At 40.0% G+C, this 20,647-nt stretch overlaps 1 protein-coding gene and 1 long non-coding RNA gene across 2 annotated transcripts in view; one reads left to right on the top strand and one right to left on the bottom strand.

Moving 5' to 3' along the window:
• RAD21 (RAD21 cohesin complex component) overlaps positions 1-10,330 on the bottom strand; it is a 29,706-nt gene extending 19,376 nt beyond the window's left edge. Inside the window, exons 1-2 of the mRNA XM_028533537.2 lie at positions 10,087-10,330; positions 2,768-2,942 (exon numbers count right to left, since the gene is read on the bottom strand). Of these exons, the coding sequence (XP_028389338.1) occupies positions 2,768-2,911 (144 nt within the window). The 5' untranslated portion in view covers positions 2,912-2,942; positions 10,087-10,330. The remainder of the gene's footprint in view (positions 1-2,767; positions 2,943-10,086) is intronic.
• LOC118501770 lies at positions 2,951-19,583 on the top strand. Its single transcript, XR_004904425.1, has 3 exons — positions 2,951-3,856; positions 18,599-18,606; positions 19,571-19,583. It is a non-coding gene; the product is annotated as an uncharacterized LOC118501770 (long non-coding RNA).
• The last annotated feature ends 1,064 nt before the right edge of the window (positions 19,584-20,647 follow it).

The raw sequence follows: 20,647 nt of genomic DNA on the forward strand, positions 1-20,647 counted from the left end.
ACTTGTTCTGAACAACTAAACCAGCATCTCCATCTGCACACCAAGAGCAAACGCTAGAAATTTTCAGGTCACTTCACCCTGTGGAAATATCTTTATATTCGATCACAATAAAGCAAAATCAATCAAATAAAAACCCACTTAGAAATGGTTCTTAAGAGTAAGTTATTTAGTCTCTCACAATACACTCTATAACCTTCTACATTATTCTTGAACCGAATGAATACTTTGCTTTGCGGCTGTTGGTGCATACCTTCATGTACCAGGTTGTCTCAAGGCAATCTGCAGTGTTGCTAACAGGGTGCAAAGTGCTGTGAACATACCATGAAAAGAACTGTTGCCCTTTTAAGCCCCATCACCCTCAATATTTGCTATGGATGTCAAAGATTACCTATTCATATCAATTTCAATAAAAGAGCTAAATTTATCCTTTTCCATTAATCTGTCTCAGTAAGCATACCTATAAAAAAAGTAAAAATCATGTTCCCATACAATTTGACTAGCAGTGCAAACTGGTATAATCACCTCACAGAGCAAACTGTTAATGTATATCAGAAATCTAAAATATAAGTTTATTACCTGGCTCTTCAACCACATTCCTAAACATCAATGTTAAATAAAGACTTACAGATGTGAACAAAAGGTTTAGCAAGCAATATTTACTAAATGGTGTTTTGAAGAGAGGAAAATAAAGACAATCTACACAACCTACAGCCCTACCACATAGATGAACCTTTAATAATAGTATTTTGGTACTATAACTTTTTAGGCTTTTATATATGCATGCACCCGTGTGTGTGTGTGTGTGCATACCAACTGCATCATATTGTTTTGTGATGAGACTATGTTTGGAAAAGGCTCTGTCTGTAACATTATCTTAACTTTCAGTGGCTGTACTACATTAAGACGAAAGGAATTAAAATTCAAAAAATTAAAAAAAAAAAAAACCACATGGATTATATATTTAAAAAAAGACTGATAAAATAAACCCTACACAATCAAAACAATGAATTTCAAGTCTGTAATTCTTTATCTGAAATCCCAGGGGACAAACCTGTTTTGGAACTCAGAGTTTTCCGAATATTATTATAAAGGTAATGCAGTGCATATGCTGTATGCTACAACATTCTCAGGGGCATCTAGAGTAGTTTCCCACAGTCATGCATGTTTAGTATTTCTACAGTGAATCTGTGAATATGCAAATGACATTAACTAAATTTTCGTTAAGTCTATTTCTGTTTTTATCTTTTGCACTTAAATTCTGTGGATAAGAAACTATGACACTGAAATGCCACCATTAAAAATGACAATAAAGCTAGGAACAGAGCTTTTCCTGAATGCAGTTTTGCTATAAAGCATGTTAATTAATGCAGTATTTGTGTACATGCATAAAAAGGGAGAAAAATAATATGTAAAATTCATGCATAAATGAAAAGTCTCACAGGCATCAAAGTACTGAATGTTTCTCTAGATGGTAGTACTACAGATCACTTATTTTCCTCTGTAAAGTTTTCATTTTAATAAATTTTTGAAGCAAATATTGTCATAGAAATAAAATGACAGAAATATCTTCAAAACCAACAAATTCTACTAGCTATAACTCTAAAACCAGCAAAAATCCCACATACAGAAACTATGATTTACTGTAACTCCAAATACAAACTCCCACTTTCCCCATCTCAAGCATATACTTTCCCACTTAAATTTCCCGAACAAGTCTCTGCAACATCCACACTTTAATCCTCTGAGAACACCTCGCTCTTTCTGCAATAAAGAATTACTCTTATTTATTCAACACATTAAGCCAGTATTGTCCAAACTGTCAATTCTAAGAAGAGTAGCTGCTGACGTTAGCTCAGACAGCTGTGATTTGGAATGTTTTCACAACAGGACGATTAGTGCATATATGTAGAAATACAAAGTCCAGGAAAAAACATTCAGAATACAGATGTTAGGTTTACAAAATATTTATATAAAATATATAAGGACTTCTGTTATTTTGAGATTATCCTTTGCACATTTTTGAAGTCAACATGTCTAGTCTCCAATGAAATGTTGATGAATTGCATCTTGTGCATCTTAAAGGTCCTTTCTTGGCAGCACAAAAACCGCATTATTACGCTTAAGCTATACAGTCTGTGAAATCCAAGGGTGGAAACCACCGCTTCAGAACAGTTCTAGAGGATGTCAATAAAAGCCCCTCCAGGAACAGAGCAGTCAACAAGGCAGACAAGATAAGGGGACATTCATGAGGCTTCCCTTCTCGTGGGAGACAAGACAGGAATTAAATATTTAGGGGAAGGGCACAGCAAGCATGAAAGTTCTGAAACGAGGAAAAATGCTTGGAATCCTCAAGAGCAGCAAGCGGTCCCGTAAGCTTATGTGCAGCAAGTGGTATGGAGACTACCTGTTAGGTAGGTAGGTAGATCTGCCCCTGCAACCTTTTCTAATTAATGGGTCCTTACTTCAAATATTTTCTAAATTCGTACATGAGGAACACTCATGCACATATTTTAATATAAAAACACCTAGAAAGCCAAATAGAAAATATTTGGGTACTGCCTGACCTCATGCTCATGTACCCTTAAAACAGGCAAATAAAAATATCTGTGTGAGAAGGGAATATCAAACTGGAATTATGGATAATTTATGGATTCTCTTTGCCTCTAATATATGTAGATACCTACCTCTAAAGTTGTTTTATAGAATTCTATTTTACATACCAATAAACAATTGACAAAATGAGTAAAAATATCAACATCAAACGTACCTTTGGTGAGATGATACTCTCCACACTGCTCTCTAAATTACACTCAAACACATGGGCTTTGGTTAGCTTCTTATCCCAATGGGCCGCTAGCCAAATTTTGGCCAGCGGCCCTCTTTTACTGAGGACAAAATGTGCGTAGAACATTGTTCTGGTTGACTATGAGACAAGAGGAAACCTGAAAAGGAAAAAAAGTTAATATAAATACTGCATGAGAATTGAAATATTTCATGACATAAAAAAATCTGAAAGTTTCCTATTCCTTTTAGTATGAGAACTATAAAAGGATTGAATTCATCATGCATTAGAAAAATACAACCTATTGCTTTTATTTTTGAGAGAGCAAGAAAAAAACCTCCAAATATTAAAGCTGAAGGGAAAAGGGACAAGAGTCAAATTATAGTCATGCCCTGCTATAATCTTAAAATAAAAGTGCTACTTTTTTTAAAAGTAAAAATTGTCATTGGAAAACTCTTATTTTGAAAGTTCTACCAAGTGTTCATTTCATTCCTATCCTGATTACTGTGGTAATAGTCTGCTTCTGACCAAAAGCTAGAGAATATATTCATGGCAAGAAAAAAACCCACTCAGGCACACGTATTCAATCTGTGGAAACTTTCATTCTTGAAACCCCTTAAAAACTGAGACTCAGCTTCACACAGTAATGAGCAGCTCAGGATGAGCACGAGCAGTGTGCTAAGCAGGTTACATTTCACCAGAGCAAAGACAAGTAGATGGCCTGGACCCATGGCCAGTAGTTTAGAAAAGCTGAGGCTTAAAAAGGGAGTGTATTATATAGTTTCTCAACTCAAGAACTTGAAAAGCACTTGTCTATTTATTTTAAAACTAAATCCAAGACAATGATACAGTATAACATTTATCTTATGACGGAAATGGTCTTAGCAGAAATACGAGTATGTTATTCACATTTTATTTCTTCCAACAAACCAATTATTAATTGAAAGAAAAAAAAAGGAAGCCTGAAATTCCAGCTTGGAGAGTATCTAAACTGTGTAAATTGATTTTTCCCTTATATTATTTTTCCCCTTTTCATAGGAGATTAAGTCTATTTGCCAAATGAATTTCTAAAATGTCCACGGACAGAATAAAATATCCAAGTGATGCTTTTACCGGAATAAACTCAAGAACACCTGTAACACATAAGAAGTGCTTCGAAACCAGGACACCGACGTTGGTACATGTGCAATAGTTCTTCGCTATTTTATCACACATGTAGATTTTTGTGTAACCATCATCACAGCAAGTGAGACCCAGAGCTATTTCATCATCACAAAGATCTTACCCTCTCTGTCCCTGCCACACCTATTCCTCAGCCCTGACAACAACCACTCACTCTTTTTCATCTGGAATTCTGTCATTTTGAAAATGCTGCATAAATTGAATAGTATAGTGTGTGATTTTTTTTGGAATGGCTCTTCAGACTCAGCATAATGCTCCCAAGAGCCATCCAAGTTGTTGCATGTACCAATACTATGGTCCTTCTAGTGGAACATACTATTGTGGAACATTCCATGGGGTGGATATACCACAATTTACCTCTTGAAGGACATTTGGTTGTTTCCAGTTTTTAGCTACTGCAAATAAAACTTATAAATATATATATGTGTATAGACTCTTTGTGAGCATAAGTTTTCAGTTCTTTGGGACAAATGTCCTGAAGTATGATTTCCGGACAGCATTGTTAAGTGTATGTTTAGTTTTTAAAGAAACTTCAACACGACTCCTATCAAAATCCAACAGATTTTTTTTACTGGTATTGACAAGATTTTGTCTAAAATTTGTATGAAAAGGCAAAGGAACTAGAATAACTACAACTACTTTGAAAAAGAATATATTGGGAAGAATTAATCTACCCAGTTTCAACTTATTAAATAGCTACAATAGTCAACATTGTATGGCAGAAAGACACAGATAAATGGAATAGAACAGAGAACCCAGTAATAAAATGAGAGAAGTCAGTCCAATTGATTTTTTGCAAAGATACAGAAGCAATTCAAAGGAGGAAGAATATAACAGTCTTTTCAACAAATGGTGCTTGAGTGACTGGATATCGTTCATAGACAAAACAAAAAACAAAAAAGCAAACCCTGATCCAAAACTCAAATACCATATAAAAATTAATTTAAATCACAGACTTAAATGCAAAACTATAAAATGTTTAGAAAAAGCCATAAGGAAAACCTTCAGTACCTAAAACTTTGCAAAAATTTTTAGACATGATAAAAATCATACCCCGTAAGAGAGAGAGAGAAAAAGAAAACTGATAAACTGGCCTTCATCAAATCAAAAATTTTGGTCCACAAAAGAGTCCACTGAGGATACAAAAACAAGATACATAAGGGAAATAAAATATTTGCAAACCCCATACCTGACGGGGACCTGGATCTAGAATATATAAAAAATTCTCAAAACCAGAATTTAAAAAATCCAATTAGAAAATGAATAAGAGAAATAAAAAATTTTACAGAAGAGGATATACTGATGGTAAGAGTAGATGCTGAACATCACCATAATTAGGCAATTTCACTGCACGCCTATTTGAGAGTTAAGATAAAAATTAATGTTAACAAGTGCTGGTGAGGAAGGATACAGAGAAGCAGCATCCCTCATTCACTGCTAGTGGAAATGTAAAATTTCTTTAAAATTGTTTCAACTGACTTTAGACAGAGAGAGGGTAGGAGAAGGAAAGAGGAACGGACAGATGAACACTGATTTTTTGTTGTTCCACTTAGTTATGTATTCCTTGGTTGGTTATCTCATGTGCCATGACCAGGGGGGTCAAACCCACAACTCGGACCTATTGGAATGACGCTCTAACCAACTGAGCTACCCAGCCAGAGCCAAAAATTTCTTTTGAATTAGCTTTTTTTAAAAAAAGATCCAGAGTAAAGACATTTCATTCCTATCAAAAATGTTTGGGAGGTGCAAGAGTAACCAAGTCAAGTTTGCGTCATCTCCATTTTTTTTTTATCATAGTAAAGGTTCCTGAAATTCTCATTTTCTGAGCAGATGCTTATAGGGGATCATTAATTCACACTAGGAAAACTTTCTCAAAAGAAAAAAAAACAAGTTTCATTAATTGCCTAATGTTGTGAACTCTTTATCTCAAATACGGAATTAAGAACTAAGATACTAGACTAGGAAAAATTCAGATCCAACACTCTAAGGCAGAAGCATTAAAGTATAGTGCCTCAAGCCTATATTGTATCCCACTCAGAAATATTTTATTTTTATTTTTTTAACATTCATGGGAGGAAGAAGATGTTTACTGACTTATAAAGAGGAAGGAAGAGAGAAGAGGGGGAGGGAGAGAAACATGGATTGACTGGTTGCCTCCCCAACCAGAACTGAATCCACAACAACATTTTGGTGACTGGGACAATGCGCCAACCAAGCGAGCCACCTACCTGGTCAGGGCATATGCAATATTTTATAGATCAAGATATAGTCCTACAATCAAAGACAGTTTCCTATGTTGCAAATCAATGCTTGTACTTGAAACCTTAAAGTTTATTAGCACAAAAATTAAGCTGCCTCTACAGCATGATAAATAAAATCAAAAGGTTTTTGTAGAACTCCAACATGGCAGTGTGTTCTTAGAAATACAGTCACTATCATATGCCAAGTCCTAATTTTCACTACACAAGATAGTTGCGCTCCAAATAAAAACTCCTTAATATTTAGCTCCTAGAATATTGCCTGCTGCATGACAACTACTAAATACGGGCTTAATGAATAAGGAAATGAGATATACCAAGTGATCTAATAGTTGCCATATGTAAATAATTCTGGAGATTTTAGAAATTAAAAGTACTGGCACTTCTAAACAGGTGTCAGGAGCTCACCGCCAGCACTTCAGCTGCTAGTCAGAGTACTATGCCTGAAATATCCCAACTATGCAGAGGCAGAGATTCCTAAGTAGATGCTTTCTTGGCATAGGATGGGATGGAGGGGGGGGGCGCGTGGCGGTGGTAACTAAAGCAGAGTGCTGCTAAAATTATTTTGGGAAACAATTAGCAAGAGGAAATCACCCTAGTAACTAAAGGAAGCCTGAGGTACAGCAGTGGACCAACTCTTGGCTTATAACTAAATACACAGAAAGTGTGATTGCTGTTGCTTTTTAAACCATTTCCCCCTTAGTAATAGCAAACATTAGCTGATCTTTAAAAAGTTAATTTCCAAAGGTTTTGAAGATTCTAAATTCTGCTCTTTAAAAAAAAAATTTAATTACTTACTTGTAGAATGAGGGGACGGGAGGAAGAAAGACAGGGAGAGAAACATCATGTGAATTGCCCCTTGCACACCCAGCAACAGGGACCTGGCCTGTAACCCAGGCATGTGCTCTGACAGGGAATTGAATCTTTGACCTTTCGCAGGTCTGTGCTCAACCCATGGAGCCACATCAGCCAGGACACTAACTCTTTACAGAATATCTTTTGACTTCTTAGTTTTTTTCTAAAGTTGCAAACAACTTTTTTTCGATTGATCTTAAAAATAAAATTTAAATCTGATGTGAAATGTCAGAAAGATTGATATTTTAGAACATATTCAGAGACGCAAACCTCCCCTACATTTTCTTTAAGAGCTTTTCAAAAAGCCAAAGACAAATTATAGCTCAGGTATCTATGATGACCTTAGTCATTATAGCATTTCACCCACCTGTTAGAAGCAAGGCAGTAGTACTGGTAATTGTAGAAATTAGTATGAACTCTTTGAAGGGCAATTTGGCATCATCTTATGAAAATTTCAAACTCATACTTTCTAACCAAAACTGCACTGTCAGTAATATGCCAAAGATGTACTTTGAAATGCTTAATACTAATAACTAAACATTTGTTTAAATCTTACTAAGCTCTAAGTATTTTGTGTCCACCCTGTTCATGACAATCATGTAAGGTACATTTATACTGGCCCATTTTACAGGCCAGGAAACAAGGAAAAGGAAAGGATAAAAACTGTTCCAACATGAATAGTTAATGCAAGCTGAACTTGAGCTTCAAAACCCACACCTGTAACACTGTGTTGCCTTGTCAGTATGACTTTTAATAACAAAATATTAGAAATACAGTACCCTACCTGGGCACTAATAAGGGACTTTTAACAAATTAACACAGCCATAGAACACTGGTTACCTTTGGAAAGTGGGTCTGCTGGGAAAGTGAGGCCTACCTTTCCATAATGTTTGATTTTTTTAATTTTATCCTTGGGACACACACATCACCTATTCAAAGTAAAATTGTGCTGGGAGTCAAGAGCTGCTTGATCTGCGTAGTTCAATTCCCCTAACTACAAAAGCTTGGAAGGTTGAAATTCAGTGATTTACTACCCTTTGAAAATGTCAATACCTAAGATAAGATTAGAATGAACTATCTCTTTGGGGGCTGGGGGAGTGTTTCAGGGACAAAAGGTTTTTCCAACCAACCCTGCACAGTAGAGCTCCCCTCGCTTTTGGTAGGTACAAATATTCTTTAAACAAGGGTTTTACAATCAGTCTTAGGTTCAAATTCACCTCCTTCCTTAGTTGTTTTGTTACTTAACATCTCATCTATAAAATGGGAATATTTACCAAACAGGATTATGAGGATTAAATAGAACACATACATAACACAATACCACTGTAGATGAAAATAACTTCAAAAAGCATCTCACACAACATATACTAATCAATATGATCATACCTAATAATTTTGACATTACAATTTAACAAAAAACACAAAACCTTTACTTCTCAAGAATTGTAAGTTTCTCTTTTGTGCCAAACTATAAAGAGAATATTTCTCAGAATTTTTGTATTCCAATAAGTAGGAATTTATAAGGAAAGAAATTCTCAACTTGAACAATACTTTTCACACATACCACTCTAAGTAGCAAACAATTCTAGAGTGTATTATTGTGTGGCCTTTATAAACACAAAAAAAGGTAAATAAAAGTCTTGCTCTCGCAATGTAATTCTGACTTGTGCAGAAAAAGCACCATGCCCATTAGTTATGCACTTGCTGTCATCTCAACCCTCTACAACCTATTAAGAAATTCAGTATTGGATATAACATATGCCTCATCAATGTCTTTTCAAAAACCTATCTAGATGCCTCCTCCAACATTAAACAAAGAATTTAACGACTCTACAACTTAGGGACGCTTCTCCAGCCTGTCACCAAAATTCTGTCGACTCCCACAGCTCACTGGCATTTACCTTCATTTTAAAGGACAGAATTTACCCCCCCCCCCCCCCCCGGATATAGTGATTGTACTAAACCGCGTAACGGGAGCAAATATTAACTTTCACTTGCAAAGAGAAGTCGATAAACGCAACCCTTTACCACCAGAGACCCTTCAAAACACAAGCACGTTTCTGAACGCTGAACACAGCCTAACAAGTCATAAGGTGGCCAGAAAGACCCTCCAGCATTTCCTCCTCTCAAATTTGAAGAAGGCCGCTAAGTCTGGCAGCACAACGCGACACTGTCAGCCCACACTATGGCAGATCATTTGCAAACCATTCTCAGCGAGAAAAAAGACATCACTCCAACGCATCTATACAACACTCAATAGCTTTCATTATTAGAAAAGCTGGGGGGGGGGGGGGCAATTATGCTTATTCCCCAAGAATCAGAGGCAACTTCCCAAATCGCGTTTTCTACTGGTCTGTCCAGTATTAATGTTCCAACATAAAAATTTTCCTTTACATCAAAGCAGAGGGGGAGCAGCAGCACCCCCTGGCCAGGGGCCCGCCGCCGCCCTCCGGCCCCACCGCACCCTGGCTCGCCGGACGACTGCTGCCCCTCGGAGCGGACACCGCGGGCGCCGGGCCCGCCGCCGCCTCCTCCCGCCCCGAATCCCGCGTCTTCCCAGCCAGCCATTTTTACCCCAGGAGGAGGCGGCCCGGTCCCCAGAGCGGGCTGGTTCAAACCTCCTCCTCTCTCTCCGCGGCCCAAGGTTTCCCTCTTCCTCTCACCGAGGGCTGCCTCGGGGAGATGCGGCTCTCCGGGAGACCCGCAGAATAACGGCTTTGGGGGGCATCGGAACGGATCGGAACCATTTGTTACCTAACAAGCGATGTGCGGGCCCAGAAGGCGCGGGTCCCGGCCCAGGGCGGGCCCGGGGCGAAGGGGCCTGGGCAGGGGGCGCCGCCGCCCGGGGGCTCCCTGGGTGGCAGCACAGCCAGCCTCCAGGGGTGCGCCGAGGGCTGCCTTCTCCCGCCCCCCCCCCCCCCGGAGTCCGACTCCCCGCTCGCAAGACGGTGGGGAAGCGGTGGGGGGGAGGGAGCCGGAGGATAGGAAGGGGTCGGCAGAGTATCTTACCTAGCTCTCCACCGGGAGTTGAGCCGACTGGGTGGCCTGGGGAGGGGAAAGGGTCGGGGGAGGGGGCGGGGAAAGGGGGGGAGCCCCAGTGAGGTATAGCTTCCGAGCAGCTCTCGCTGCCGCCACGGCCGCCGCCTCCTTTCCGATTCACTCAAACAAACAAGATGGCTGCCGTTACGCCGCAGCTCTTCCTGCCGCCCAAATTCTCGGTTCAAATCGGCAGGATGTTTACGGTCAAAATGGTACCTGTGCGCCTGCGCAGCTAGCGTAGGACCCAGATGGAGCGACGCAGGCGCAATGACCATTTCCTTTTCTTTGGAACCGGCCCCCCCCCCCCCCCACCCCGCGGTTATATAGTCCCGAACTGAGCAAGCGCAAAGGTGATCTCTTGCTAGAGGGTCTCCAAGGGTTGCGAAACTGGAAAGTAGCGCACGCGCAGTGCTTGCCAACGAAGTGATTATTTGGCTTTTTTTTTTCTAGCGGTTGTTTTTAAAGGAAAGAACTATCGTTGTGCAGTTTTGTGTACCCCTAACACAAGAATTCATTGTAATGGTTCTGTAACGACGAAGTTAACATAAAACTATTAAACAAGTCCCATAAAATGTAGGGGCTCATGCATTCGGTCAACCTGTTTGTATACATGGTCCTCTCTGAACAGCATCATGCAATAGCTAGGGTCTGGGATACGATGATGAATACAACAGAGGTATTACCTGCCTTCACAAAGCTTGCAGTATACCTAGGGAGGACTCTTAAACTTTCTGCAAGTACTTATTTGTGTCAGGAAGAAGAAACCGGGTATAGAGGGAGACCTCATAGTGGGGACGTTGGGAAGCAGGAGAGAAGGTCTTTCCTGAGTGACTGATAGAAGAGTTGGGGATGTGACAGCTGAGCTCCAGGAAGTGGGGACGGCATGTGCAAAAGTCCTGTGGCAGCTGAGAGGCTAGCGGAAAGGAAGGAAAGCCCATGTGTTGAACACTTAGGGAGGTGTCAGCATTTAAAAAAGACGATCCAGGCATATTCAGGACTAGAGCAAATGCCCCCGCGTAGTTTGTGTTCATTTGAGGTATTGTTTTTTAAAGAGCAAAACCGATAAAAATTGGTGACTGGTACTTCATGGAGTTGTGGTAGAGGAGGTTGCAAAGTTGATTCCTCAGGTTCGGGGCTTGCGCGATCAGGTGGACTGGAGTGGGAAGCCATATACTAATACAGGGCCAGTGGAGGAAGGTTATGAGGGTTTTGTTTAATTTTGTTTTGTTTTGTCATGTGACCCATCTCAACCTCAAGCTTCTGTTCTCTCATTGGCCTCATTAACTGATCTCTCCACCTCTACTCTGTCCTCCTTCAGTTAATCAATTATCTGCAACACAGCCCAAAGAACCTTTGCAAAACACGTATCTAATCATTGCCCATCCCCTTCTGTAAAATCTCCCACAGCTTTTAGGCGATTACTCAAAACACTTGAGATGATACAATGCTCTAGCCTCGGCCTCTTGCTCCAGCTTCCCCCCTTGCCCCCTCTTCCTAACTGTGCTTCAGTCACTCTGCCTTTTAAATTGTCGCACGCAGTGTGAGCGCTCGCTGTTCCCTGTGCTTAGAAGTCTTGCTTTTCCCTCCCCTCTTCTTTTGGCTAATTCTTAGTGTTCCACATTGTAGTCCAAAAGTCACTTCTTCAAGAGAGTCTTCTTTAATCCTCTCTATTACTAGGGAAACACTATTACTCTATAAAAGGGTCCCCTCCCTGCCCCAAATTTCACAACTTTATAAAATGGCCCCACCAACTACTGCCTGTATGGCAATGAGTAAATTAGTTCCAGTTTCTCATGTGAGGCTTGTTGTGAAGATTCGTGAATTAATACATGTACAATGGTGCATGACAAATTGTATATAATCTAAGAATATTACTATTTCCATTGTCATTGTCATAATTATCCTCTTCTGTAAATTCCTGTTCTTGGAGACAGGCACCCAGAACTATACCAAATGCTCCTAACCAAAGAAGAAGATAGTGAGAGTGTCATCTTTTGATGTTGACAATTATGCTTTTAATCCAGCCCAATTGTGTGTTAGTTTTTTAACTGCCTGTTTTGTAATTTCTTAAGAGATGGAGTAATAAGTTACTTCTCTGTCATAGTTTCTGAATGTAGACACTTTTTAAAGTAAAGAAACATGCAGGGAAACAGACATTTAAGCACATGCATTTTTCAGTGTCAGTAACAAATACTTAAATCCTGGGCCCTTCAAGGGTTTTAACAATACACAACACAACTCACTTTAACCCTTAAGTTGCTGCAACAGCAACATAAGTGGAAAGAAAGTGGAAAGTCTTGTGTTCCACTCACTCTGGGGTCACTGTTTTTGGCTTGGAGTATGGTAGAAGACCTGAATAGATACCTCTCCAAAGAGAAACTACAAATGGCTAATAGACATACAAAAAGTTGCTCAACATCACTAATCACCAGAGAAATGCAAATCAAAACCATAATGAGATACCACCTTATCCTGTCAGAATGGCTATCATACAGAAATCAACAAACAAGTGTTAGCATGGATGTAGAGAAAAGGGAACCCTAGTGCACTATTGGTGAGAATGCAGATTGGTGCAGCCACTATGGAAAACATTATGGAGTTTCCTTAAAAAATTAAAAATGGAACTACATTTTGACCCAGTGATCTCACTTCTGGGAATGTATCCAAAGACACCTGACACTGTAATTTAAAAGAATATATGCACCCCTATGTTCATTGCAGCATTATTTGCAATAGCCAAGATCTGGAAACAGCCCAAGTGCCCATCAGTAGGTGAGTGGACAGAAAAGGTGTGGTACATTTACACAATAGAATACTTCATAGCCATAAAAAAAAGAAGGAAATCTTATCTTTTGTGACAGCATCAATGGACCTGGAGAGTATTTTGCTAAGTGAAATAAGTCAGACAGAAAAAGAGGTACCATGTAATATCACTTATATGTAGAATCTAAAGAACAAAATAAATGAACACACAAAATAGAAACAGACTTACAGATACAGACAACAAAATTATGGAGGTCTGAGGGGAGGGGTGTTGGGGACATGGTAAAGAAAAGATAATGGGACTAAGAAGTACTAATTGGTAGTTACAAAATAGGCATGGAGATGTAAGGCAAAACACAGGATACAGGGTGATACAGAGGTAATACCTGCTTGATAGTGAGTGGTTGGTAGGGCAGTAATATGGGTGTAATAATTTATAGTTTTAATTTGAACATTTCACCTAAAATGCCATGTGGTGTACTTGAATGTGATAGTTATGTTACAGAATTGCATGCTTAAGATTTTGTGATTAAAGGTTTTGTAATTAAAAAGGGGCATTATTTGTGCTGGACCACGTCTTTAACAATACTGTAATAACTATGGTGCCAAGTGGGCACTTGAATTATCATAGGGAACACTTTGTAACCTACACGTATGTCTGTCCACTGTGCCATACACCTGAAACTGATAAAAAAAAAAAGGTTCAATGCAATAAAAAATAAACTCAAAAAATGTTACGGAAAGGTAGAAGCTGTAGAGTTACGAGATGAGGCCTAAAGGCACAGAGATAAGGGAACCCCGTATAGCAAGCACTTCAAAAGACGCCGCCGCACGGGCTCAAGAGTGGACTTGCAGTGAATGCGCCTCCCGAGCAGTCCTGTGCGTGCAGCTGGACGTTCAGCTCGGTTAACGTGCTCTGCATCCTCCTGAGGGGGGCAAAAAATTACTGTGCTGGAGGAGGGCTTAACTAGTGTAACTTCCATAGTATTTGGAAATCATTCCCCTAGCAACTAATCATGTAATGAAATAACATATTATCAGCTGATCGTATGTGAGGAATTAACATTATTATAGAAACACTCACAAAACACTACAGTTGAGGTTTCATCATCAGTGAGGTCTGATATACTCCCAGCAGGGTGGCAGAGCGTGACGCTTTTTCAGTTTTAATGGGCTTACAACTCATCTTGGGACCTTAATATGCAGATTTGCCATCAGTAGTTTCGGGTGGGGCCTAAGATAGTGGTGCAGGGGTGTCTGTGTGTGGGTGTTTGGCAAGCTTCCAAGTAATTCTGAGGTCGCGAGTACATGGACGACAGAAAGGAGCAAGGATTTGGTAGAGAATTAACTTCGGAACAAGGTATACCTGGGTTTGCATCAGGAGGCTTTCATTTCGTGGTTGTGTGACTCAGCTGCTCACCTTCTCTGCAGCTCGGTTTTCTCATCTGTGAGATCAGGCTGGTTATGTCCACACCCTCATGTCTGTGGTGTTCATCACATGGGATGACATATTTAATTCATCTAGCATAGTGTGTGGCACACCATTTGAGCTCAGTAAATTATAGTTATTATTATTTCTTAATTTTTTAAAAGATTTATATATTTTTACAGAGAGGGGGAGGGAGGGAGAAAGAGAGAGAAACATCAATGTGTGGTTACCTCTTACGTGGCCCCCACTGGGGACCTGGCCTGCAACCCAGGCATGTGCCCTGACCAGGAATTGAACTAGCAACCCTTCGGTTCGCAGCCTGTGCTCAATCCACTAAGCTACACCAGCCAGGGCTATAGTTACTATTTTAATATTATTGTAATTACTATTAGTATTTGGTTATCTAATGACATACTTATTTTTCCATAATATACTTACTATTCTTTCTTTCTTGAGATCTACTGATTGTCTCCTTCACATCCATCTTTATTCTGTATTGAATTCCGTAACTAAAACTGAGAGTTGCCTCCCAGCATTCCCCCCGCCCCTTTTTTCCAGTATGGCACATGGCACCCAGTAAGACTTATTGAGAGGATCACTTCCTAAGTTATAGAAATGTCTAACCACTATGCTCCACTGCTGAAACTAATATTAAATGTCAACTGTAATTGAAAAGTTAAAAAAAATTAAATAATAATTTTAAACAGAAATAAGTAAATTTCCAAAGCTTCAGAGAATGTTTTTTAAACAGCATTTACTCTAGACTACTGGGAATTTCTAAAGTATGTTTATATGTAGCCATCCAATTCTACACATTCTTCATGTTTTATTCACCATCACTTAGAAATAGGATTTGTCACCCTTGCATCTTGCTGTGGGCACAAGCAAGTGAGCTTTCTCCACTATCTCGCTCTGCAAGGACGGACTGGAGTGAGGTCTAACTGGTATTCCAATCGATGCACCAGTTAGTGTCTGTGGCCCCCACATTTTATGTTGCTTCCCTGCCCTCATTTCGCATTGCTCTCACGCAGCGAGGCCATGAGTTCCACCAGCAAAGGAGGGATACCTGCTGTGGAGGACCCCAATGGCACTCTTCATCTACTTATTCATCCTGAGGGGAGCTCTGCCGCCCTGTGCGTCTGCCCGTAGTCATCCATTCAGCAAGCATCTATCTGATAATGATCATAAGATAGTGTTATCTTCAGCGTTTCCAAAACTCTCCTTTCACCTGCATCCTCTTCCAGCTACGGCACTGTTTCTCAGTTCTGCGTACGGCAGAACTCCTTGAAAGAGTTGTGCATGTTTTCCATCTCCAATTCCTTCCCTCCCATAATTGATCTTTCTACTCTGGTAAAATATACATAACACAAAATTCACCATTTAAATCATTTCAGTGTACAATTCATAAGCAGTTAGTATATTCACAATATTGGCAACACTACTAATTCTAGAACATTCTCATCACCCAAAAAGTGAACCCCATACCTGTTCAATAGTCATTCCCTATTCCATCCTTCCTCCAGCCCCTGAAAACTTCTAATTTATGGATTTTCCTATTTTGAATATTTTATGTAAATGTAATTATATAATATGTGACATTTTTACCTAATTCTTTTAAAAAATGTTTTTTAATTGATTTTTAAAGAGAGAGAGGAAGAGAGGGAGGGAGGCAGAGGTGGGGAAAGAGAGAAAGATGAGGAGGGAGGGGGAGAGAGCGAGATACAGAGAGGGACATTGATTTGTTCTTCCACTTATTTATACATTCATTTGTTGCTTCTTGTATGTGTCCTGATCAGGGATCAAACCTGCAACCTCTGCCTATCGGGACAGCGCCCTAACCAACTGAGCTACCCAGGAAGGGCCCCTGATTCTTTAACTTAGCATGTTTTCTAGCTGAGTCTACATTAGAGTATGTATCTGTACTTCATTCTTTTCTGTGGCTGAATAATATTCCACTGCATGGCCATATTTGCTCATCTGTTCATCAGTTGATGGGCATTTGGGTTGCTTCTATCTTTTGGCTACTGTGAATGGTGTTGCTATGAACACTGGCTGACAAGCATTTGTTTTAATACCTGTTTTCACTTCTTTTGGGTTTATACCTAGGAGTGGATTTGTGGAATCATATGTTAATCATTGAGGAACAGCTGAACTCTTTCCCCAGTGTCTGCAGCATTTTACATTCCTACCAGCAGTGTATCAGGGCTTCAGTTTCTCTGAATCCTCCCCACCACTAGTTATTTCCTGTTTTTATTTTTCTTTTTAAATTTTACCCCTTCCAGAAGGTGTGAGGTGGTATCTCATGGGGTTTTAATTTACATGCCTTTAATGACAAATGATATTAAGTATCTTTTAATGTGCTTGGTGGCCATTTTTTTTTCTTTGGAGAATGTCTATTCAAATTCTTCATTCATTGGCTTGTTTGTCTTTGTTGTTGAATTGTGTGTATTCTTAATGTATTCTGGATGTTTGACCTTTATCAGATATAATATTTGCCAATACTGTATTTTCTCTACTATAGGTCATTCTTAACAAAGGATAGCACAGAAACTACAAATCTCAAATATTCTGATATTCAATTGTGTGAGTTGAAAGAAGTGAGTTTTTAAAAAATGTAGTTTGCCTATAGGCTCATTATTAGTAGAAATGAAAATTATTTGAAACCCTTGAGCAGAGGGCACTACTGATACCCAAATACTTTGCCAAACATTGAAGTATTTAGGTGGACAATTTAGTTCTCAGACTGATATTCAAAAAATTTTCTTGGAAACACAATGGAAATAAATGTTGAATGGTATAGGGAAGCCCACCACAACAAAAATCTAATGATTGAGTTTCTCCTGAATCCTGAGCCTTTGCAAAATAATATACTGTATATTGATTAAGTTTAGTGCACTGGATTAACCAGGCTTAGAAATTTGGCCTTCTGTGCCTGAAATTACAACTGGTGGGTTGATTTATTTTAGAAGTCAGTAGACTCTTGACATCTGTGTGAGATAAAGTGACCCCACCAGGAATTCCTAGGACTGACCCAGGGATGATGTGTCAGTCGGGGTATAGTCAGGAGACAGGAACCACTCCATAATTTGAGAGAAACATTTCAATATAAATAATTAGCACCTACTAATGAACTAATAGCAGGAATTAATTCCTAAGGGATAAATTATTAACAGTTAACTAATAACAGGGGATTACGACTTAGCAATAAAGAGAACTGCATAGAATTCAAGAATAGTGGGTATAGAGAATAGCTCATACACCTACAGCTGAGGCTAATAGCCATGGAAGGAAAGGGCTTGGATAAAGGACAACAATGACATCCAGGCCCTGCTAGAAAAGGTATGGCTGTGGCCTATTTAATGGCAGAGAAATTTGCTTAAGTGCCACCAGTCAGGGCTGGCTGGAGACCACCTGTTGGGGCCCCAGTGAAACTAGCCATTGGAGGGGGAGTCAGTCCTCTGAGATGCTGGTGAAACACACCAGGAAGCCACCCTCTGAGGTGCTAGGGAGACTCCATAGTGGTGCTGGCAAAACTTGCTGGAGCATGAATGCCACTGGGTGTCCCATAGGCTGCTTGCTGTCAAGAGCTAGCTGCAGCAGCAAAAACCACAGGAAAGAACCAGGAAGAGTAGCCCCTTCCTCTGGCAATGTTTCTTCTGCGCCCCCTACCGACAAAGCTTAACATTGCACCAGCTGACAAATAACTTCCTTAGTGCTGCTCCTGTCATCACAAAGCAGGACCAAGAAAGGTGCCTTTGGAGCTGAGACACAATGCATTGCTAACTGGCACAGATGGTTATTTGTAACTATTTGAGGAACAAATCCAAGAAAAAGATGGTTGATTAGGAATCGTTTCAGAGGTGGTCATTTATGCAATGCACGATAATAGTGTGATTAATTTGCAGACAAAAGCTTAGTAATGGCTGAACAAGGAAATCTGTAATAATTAAAAATTAGATACATTGAGGGTTATTTGAATTTGTGAGCCAAAAAGTTCCCTATACAGGAAATTCTTTCTTGGCACAGACCCAAAGACAATGTTCACAGCAGGTGCTATGCAATTAAGTAGGAGCCAATGTCAGATCTTGTAGATAAAGTGTTCTAATAAATGAAGAGTTGCAGATATCAGCAAACAGGTGATTCTGTTGGTTTGTCTTGTCTTGCGATGCTGTGGTGAAAGGGCCTCGAAATCAGACCAGGCCAATTTTTGAAGGCCCAGAGAAAAGACAAATGTTTCCTTTTAGGGGTATTTCAATTAAGCCCCCCCCCCCCCAATGAGTAATACATGAGCTTTTTCTGTAATAAATAACCGTGGCTTCAGGAATGAAGAATAAAACATTTATCTCACTGAGAAATCATCTGGAGGAAGCAGCTCCCTGTAGCTTCAAAGACCCACATCTTCTACATCTTTCTGCTCTGTTGTCCTAAGAATGCTGGCCTCTGGTTGGAACCCGGCATGCGTGGCTCCAGGCACCTTTCTCCATTTAAGACAAGGAAGAAAGGAGTTCCCACGTGCATCTGTGCGGACACCGCTGGTCTCCAACAGTGTGACAACTATTCATCAAACCATTATGTGTGTGGGAATGTGTTAGGTGTGGCCTTGAATGATTAATTAAAAAATTGTACATTTCTGGCACTTTAGTAAATCTTGCAGATCCAAACAGGAGGCTTCTCCTTCCCAGGGACTCTATGCAAGACTGGCTCTGCACAGAGGGGGGAGTTTCTCCAACCTCTGCCCACTAACAGAAGTTCCTCTGACCCCAGTTCTCCTGGTACATTCTGTGAGATATCTCTCTCTCTATTTATTTATACACACATATACTATATACACACACACACATATATACATATATACACATATGTATATATGTATACACACAATGTAGTTTGGGGAACACATTATGTAATGGTGTTTTATGACAGAATTCACTACTACAAAATCCTTTTAAAAATAGAATTTCTATTGATGGTAGCAAAGATTTTATTTTCCCTCTCTTCCCTTCTTTCTTCTCTGTTCTAAACCTAATAAGCTGTTATGTTAAATAATACAAAACTGACAGTTTTAAGGTACTTCTCTTTGTTCTTGGGATCTGATTTCCATTTGAGCAGCAGGCAGTTTATTGTTGACTTTGATGGCCAAGAGAGTCTCTCTTTCTTTTCATAACTGTAGTAACATAATATACACTGCGAACCCACAATGGATGTTTTATAGCCAGCTGACTTTTGTGACTTAATTTGAGTTTCCCAGTACAACATATCTAGAAAATTCCACAAAAGTATCATACAGGATACACTATGCAAAACCTCAAATCTTGAGAGGCAAGGTTTTTCTTGCCTCTCAGGAGCGGTCTGAACACACATCAATAGCAGGCGCAAACTACTTGAGGCAGAGGGTTGGGCTGGAAAGAATATTTATTCATCATCTCCAGAAATGCATGTTTATGAGGGCTTCAGAGGAGGAATTTCTGGGACTGAGTAGGTTTCTCTGAGTCTTAGAAGAGGAATCTAGAATTGTTCATTTGGTTCGTGGCATCATATAAAGTTGGGCTTGACTTAGTGCTGTCACTTAGTGCTCCTGGTAGATGCTCAGTTTTCCTGTTGTAAGATGAGGATATAATATTAATATAAATAGAAATAGTATAAGATACATATAATATTGGTCTGGGCTCTGTTTTAGATAATAAGAAACATCTGAATAATCTAACATGATAGATTGTGGAGAGCAGCCGGCTCTAGCTGTGTCTCCAGAGTGATTCCCAGGATAGCAACTGAGACCCACGCTGTAAGGGCGACCTCTGCACCCGTCTGGGTGCTGGGGAATGGGGAAGGCCTTGTGGGCACGCTTGGCTCCAAAATCACATTGCCTTAGCTATGGGCTGCAGTTAGAAGCTGCTGCACCCCTGGCATTAGAACTCCAGAGCCAGACCATAGCTGCTAAATCCACTCACACAAAAGGGATGTTACCTGTTCCTGCATCACCTGCCCTCCTTCCTTTTGTTTACTGAGTCTTTACTAGAAGAAGCAAGTAAAATATATAATACATTAGACTGTGGTAAGCACAATGGAGAAAACACATGCAGGGAATGGGAGTAGAGTCTATGGGGCAGGGAGGGGTAGGAAAGGAGCTCGGGAAAGTGATATTCACTGGAGGATTAGAAGGAAGGGAGGGGAGGAGCCATGCGGGCCTTTAGGGAAGGAGTGTCCAGGGAGGGAACAGAGAGTGCAAAGGGTCTGAGGCAAGAGCTACCTTGGGCATTTGAAGGAACAGCAAGAAGTGTGTGTGTGGCTGGAGTGGAGGGAGTGACTCCAAAGCAGAGATTTCTTCAGCGATTTCTGAAG

This window comes from Phyllostomus discolor, chromosome 7 (assembly GCF_004126475.2).
Source record: "Phyllostomus discolor isolate MPI-MPIP mPhyDis1 chromosome 7, mPhyDis1.pri.v3, whole genome shotgun sequence".
NCBI classification, from domain to species: domain Eukaryota; kingdom Metazoa; phylum Chordata; class Mammalia; order Chiroptera; family Phyllostomidae; genus Phyllostomus; species Phyllostomus discolor.